This window comes from Bison bison, unplaced genomic scaffold (assembly GCF_000754665.1).
Source record: "Bison bison bison isolate TAMUID 2011002044 unplaced genomic scaffold, Bison_UMD1.0 scf7180017864466, whole genome shotgun sequence".
Taxonomy (NCBI): domain Eukaryota; kingdom Metazoa; phylum Chordata; class Mammalia; order Artiodactyla; family Bovidae; genus Bison; species Bison bison.
In genome coordinates, this window is record NW_011495027.1 from 2,748,621 (window position 1) to 2,754,654 (window position 6,034).

At 41.6% G+C, this 6,034-nt stretch overlaps 1 protein-coding gene across 1 annotated transcript in view; it reads left to right on the plus strand.

The window, feature by feature from the left end:
• Positions 1-6,034, plus strand: part of WDR63 (WD repeat domain 63) — an 86,468-nt gene that overhangs the window by 69,994 nt on the left and 10,440 nt on the right. Inside the window, exon 19 of the mRNA XM_010860318.1 lies at positions 5,773-5,903. Coding sequence (XP_010858620.1) covers positions 5,773-5,903 — 131 coding nt within the window. The remainder of the gene's footprint in view (positions 1-5,772; positions 5,904-6,034) is intronic.

Sequence of the window (6,034 nt, forward strand, 5' to 3'; positions counted from 1 at the left end):
ATTGTATATGACTTAAAAAAGAGTCAAGTACATGTAGAACCGAGACTGATTTCCCATTTTCCAGTCATTTTCAATTCCATGATTTAAGGTTGAACTCAACATTATATACTGAGCATAATATAACATAGTGAATTACATTTAACTACTTTTATGCTGATTTATGTTTCTATTTATTTAATAATCCATGAATGTTAGTAGTGCATGTGCTGCAGGCCAGGCACATTAGTACATGATAACGGTCTCCTCCACACCCCTGGGATACAAGCTGAGGCAATGACTCCGTTTGTGACACCATGACTTGGTTGTGCACAGATGGACATGGGTTCCTCCTGGTCTCAGATTTTCTTGGAGGCTTACCCTAAACTGCTTTTAAGGTAGCCCATGGCAAACAGGTTGAGCTATTTATTTTAAATGAATTGTATTCCATCTACAGAGACAGTGACAATAAACTTAAAAACCAAAAGCTTTATGTTTATACCTCTTTGATGTTTGTTCTTACTTCCATTCATTCATCAAATCATTACTGAGAATCTACTATGTGCCAGGCACTAGGGATACAAAGATAAACAAGATAATTTCTCCCCTAAAGGAGACCGCTGATTTATTGGAAGTCAGCCACATAAACAAATGATGACGTTGCACTGTCCTTGGTGCTGTGGCTGGCAGCAAACACTAACTGACATGGAATCCCACAAGGGGACCAACTCTCTTGGGAGTTTGGGGGAGAACAGATAGATGTGTACGTATGGCTGGATCCCTTTGCTGTTCACTAAAACTGTCGCAACCTTGTTAATTGGCTATGCATGCTCAGTCGCTTCAGTCGTATCCGACTCTTGTGACCCCTTGGACCACAGCCCACCAGGCTCCTCTGACCATGGAATTTTCCTGCCAAGAATACTAGAGTAGATTGCCATTTCCTCCTATAGGGGAGCTTCCCAAGCTCCCAGGGATGAAACCCGCATCACCTGCATCTCCTGCATTGCAAGCAGATTCTTTATTGCTGAGCCACTGGGGAAGCCCTAACTGGCTATACCAGAATACAAAATAAAAAGTTAAAAAAAAAAAGAAAAGGCCCCACCATAGAGAGATACAGTTGAGCTGGGTCTTAAAGGGTAGATCTCAAATTTCCAGATGGAGAAAGACATTCCAGGTAGAAAGAGGAACAAATACTAAAACACAGAAGCTCAAAAGAGCAGTGAACAAGTAGGAAACAGGGAGACCTCCTGGCCAAAGCATAGCAGTAGAGAGGACTACAGCAGCAGGAAAGGCTCCAGGAAGGACACTCGGGTCTAGACGGCAAAGAGCCTTGAGTGCCTCACTAAGCCATGGACCTCATCCTAGTACCATTGATATGATCAGAAAATCACTCTGTCAGGAGAGCAAGGTTTGGATTAATTTATTGGTGGGTCTTACGATGGAAGCAGGATGACCAGTTGCAATAGCATAGATGAGGAATGGAGAGGACTGATGTGCAGGCAGGGTGATGAGGATGGACAGAGATTCAAGAGGGAGAGATTTAGAGATAAACATGCCAGGGCTTTGTGGCCAGTGGGATATGAGTGGAAAAGTAAAAGAGAAATTGCTTTTAATTTCTTGGCATTTAGTTCATTCCAAAAAAAAAAGAGAGAGAGAGAAAGAGAAATAGCTCTAACCACCTACTTAAAGGGCATTTTAAAATCATCTTCTTACTTTAATACTTTAAAAATTACCAATCAAGGATTTTGTAACATGGAAAGTCAAAGGACACTTATTCCCATTGGATAATGGTGAAGTTCAGGGACTGTCAATGTGTAGAGGTGCTGAACTGTAAATTGTACGGCTTATTTACATTCTGTGAACTGGCAGTGTTTTCCTTGGGAGTTACCAGCCCAATGGCACTCATAAACAGCATGGACATTTCCTGAGTAAAGATGAGGCAATTACTAGGACCCGTTTTCTCTCGATCTGCCCCAAGTTCAAATGTGCAAGGCAAGAAGGAGAGTTTCTTCTTCTTCTGAAAGATGGATTACCCTACCTGAGCTATGTGTGATGAAGAAGTCACAATCACACAAGGCTTCCAGATGACCCAAGAAATACAGGCTGATATATTTGATGATGATGACAGTTGACATAATCATCTCATGCACTCAACTCACAAGTTGGCACGTGTCATGTGTCAGGCACTCTTCCCAGTACTTTCCATGGATTAACTCATTTAATCTTCACAGCAACACTGTGGATTTGAACCCAGGCTGTCTGTGCTCTTAACCACAACAGGATGCTAAATCCTTCTTTCGATAATGACTCTGGGAACTACTGTTTTGTTTGTTTAAGTTTCTTATCTGACTAGGGGCTCTGGCATTTCATTGAATAACTTAAGGATAGCTCCATTTACTGCTGAATGGCACTAAGGTCTTTCGAAGGATAAAAGGAAGGAAAAGTTATATGGGCTGAGAACATTCAACATATTAAAGCACCAGTCTTGATGGTTATCTATATTCCTATCACTGGTGGCAGAGGGCTTCTAGACTCCTGGATAGCCCTGTTCATAGAATGAGATGGTATAGGAAATCCAGCTCAACAAAGACAAAACCAAGATCTGAGAAATACAGCATCAGCAAGAAGAAAGCTGCTGGTTTCCAGGGAATCTCCTGCCTTCCCAGGAATCTTCCAGATCACTTCAAGATGGCCTTAGAAATAAGTCTTCTCTGCTGTCTTCAAGATGGAGCTTTGGTTAGAGGAAAACTGGCCTTTTTGTTTGTTTGTTTTTAACTTAGAAGAGCTACAGTTAAATTTATACTTTATAAGGTTTTTCAAATAATTTTTAAATTGAGATAAAAATATACATAAACAAGAAATTTAACACGTTAACCATTTTTTAAGTATAGTTCCATGGTGTCAAGTATATTTACACTGTTGTGCAACTAGTCTCCAGAACTCTTTTCACCTTGTGAAACTGAAACTCTGTTCTGGTTAAACAGTAGCTCCCACTCCTTTCCTCTCAGCCCCTGGCCACCAACTTTATGCTTTCTATCCCTATGAATGTGACTGTCATAAGTACCTCATGTCAGTGGAATCATACAGTATTTGCCTCTTTGTGACTGGCTTATTTCCCTTAAAATAATATACTCAATTTTCATTCATGTTGCAGCATATGTCAGAATTCCCTTGCTTTTAAAGGATGAATAATACTCCATTGTATGGGTATACCACATTCTGCTTATCCATTCATCCATTAACGGACATTTGGATGGCTTCTACCTTTTCAGTATTGCAAATAATGCTTCTGTGAACATGGGTGGACAAAAATCTCTTTGACATTGTATCATCTTTTGGAAAGATTATGGTGGCTCTTTTTTCTGCTTAATGTTATGTTGGTGTTCTGAGAAAAAAAAAATCAAACCTTCACATAGCTATTAATATGTTGAGATTCAGAGTAAGTTGGTGGTTTTAGTACAAAGTAGACACACAGTGTAGTTTGACCTAGACAGGCACATATTTTTAGGGCCATCCCTGGGACTTGTGGGTCTGGGCAGCAAGGTGAGAGGAGCAGCCGGCTCCAAAGCCAGGCCAGGGGAGAGGAAACCAAGCCACAGCAGAGTAGACAGACTAGGGGAGCAGGAGTACCCTGGTGCCCAGGACAGAGACAAAGAGGAGGTCATCATTTTAATATCCAAACCAGCTCATCCTCTGGTCTTCCCAGTGGCGATAAATGGAAGGTACAATGAGCCTATTGCTCTTAACAGAAACCTGGCTGTCATTCTCAGCACTTCATTTCTTTCACCCTGCATGTCAACTCTAGCTCACAAATATTTCTTGATTATCCACTCCTCCCTTGCATCTTCATTCAAGTCACCATCCTTTCTCACCATAAATGCAGCATCCACCTCCCATAGTGTCCCCTCTTTGCTTTTATCTCCTCTGATCTATTCTTCCCACCGCAGTCAGAGAATCGTTTCATATATCAATCAGATCGTCTTCTAGCCCTAAAGGACTCATTAAATCACATTATACTTAGAATGTAATCTAAATGCTTTTCCTAATAAGGCTCTGCAGCACCGGGACTCACCAGGTCTTCATTTGTTTCCTATGTTTCACCCTGGGATTATCAGTTGTTGTTCAGTTGCTCAGTTGTCTCCAACTCTTTGTGACCCCATGGACTGTAACATGCCAGGCTTCCCTATTCTTCACTATCTCCTGGAGTTCGCTCAAACTCATATCCATTGAGTTGGTGATGCCATCCAACCATCTCATCCTCTGACATCCTCTTCTCCTCCTGCTTTCAATCTTTCCCAGCATCAGAGTCTTTTCCGTGAGTCAGCTCTTCGCATCAGTTGGCCAAAGTACTGGAGCTTCAGCTTCAGTATCAGTCCTTCCAACAAATATTCAGATTGATTTCCTTTAGGACTGACTGGTTTGATCTCCTTGCTGTCCAAGGGACTCTCAAAAGTCTTCTCCAGCACCACAGTTTGAAAGCATCAATTCTTCAGTGTTCAGCCTTCTTTATAGTCCAACTCTCATATCTGTACATGACTAATGGAAAAATCATAGCTTTGATGATATGGACCTTTGTCAGCAAAGTGATGTCTCTGTTTTTTAATACACTATGTTTGTCATAGCTTTCCTTCCAAGGAGCAAGCGTCTTTTAATTTCATAGCCATAGTCATTGTCCATAGTGATTTTGTAGCGCGAGAGAAAGTCTGTCACTGTTTCCATTTTTTCCCCATCTATTTGCCATGAAGTGATGGGACTGAATGCCATGATCTTCGTTTTTTGAATGTTAAATTTTAAGCCAGCTTTTTCATTCTCCTCTTTCACCTTCATCAAGAGGCTCTTTAGTTCCTCTTCACTTTCTGGATTATCAGACTCCAGTCCTATTGCCTTCCTCAAAATTATAGATACTCTAAATACTTCCCAGGACTTTGTTGTGTATCATTCCTTCTGTCTGGAATGCTGCTACTGTTGCTGCTAAGTCGCTTCAGTTGTGTCCGACTCTGTGCCACCCCATAGATGACAGCCCACCAGGCTCTGCAATTCCTGGGATTCTCCAGGCAAGAACACTGGAGTGGGTTGCCATTTCCTTTTCCAATGCACGAAAGTGAAAAGTGAAAGTGAAGTCGCTCAGTCGTGTCCGACTCTTCACAACCCCATGGACTGCAGCCTCCCAGGCTCCTCCGTCCATGGGATTTTCCAGGCAAGAGTACTGGAGTGGGGTGCCATTTACTCCACATCAAAATCTTCCCGTGCCGAACTCAGGCCTAAATGACTCACCTTCAGAGAATCCTTTCGAAATGTCCCTTGTTATTTTTTCTTGTGGTATTTTTTTCCTTCATAATACATTTCACATTTTCTTATTATATACCTTGGGATTTGTTTGTGGAGTACCTGTCTTTCCACTGGATTTTAAGTTCTGAGAGGGCAGATCATGTTTGTTTATTAACCATTTTTTACCCAGCCATCCATAGCAGCTGGTACGTACAAACAGTCCACAAATATCTATTGACTAGCAATCTATAACACTGACTAAGTTATGGGTTAATAAATGAGTAAATGAATAAGAACAGAAAGTGTTCCTTTGAGCCTCCAAAGTGGCTTCGATGGGAATTTCCCTGGACTTTCCATAAAAGGAGGAGCTGTCCCTTGACAGATTGATTCACCTCAACTGACCTCTGGTTCTCCACTCTCAGACCTCATTAATCAGGACCTATCTGTCCATCGGATATTTGCCCATTCTTCATTGTAGGAATGTAAACAGTGTTATGAAAGATGAAATGGCCTTTTCCACTCCAACAGCAAAGAAGCCTGTGAGCCTCTACACAGTCCATGATGGAGCTGTCCACACCGTTCAGAGGTCACCTTTCTACAAGGACATTATCCTCACTGTTGGGGGTTGGAACGTAGCCATCTGGAAAGAAGGTATTATGGTAAGTTGCCTGCAAAATGGAGGAGTAGGTGTGTGGTCCTTTATTATTGAGAAAAACAATAGGAACAACAGACTGTTCTGACATAACAATGCCTTTGGGACGCTTTTTAGAAATACTGGAACAGATGGCCT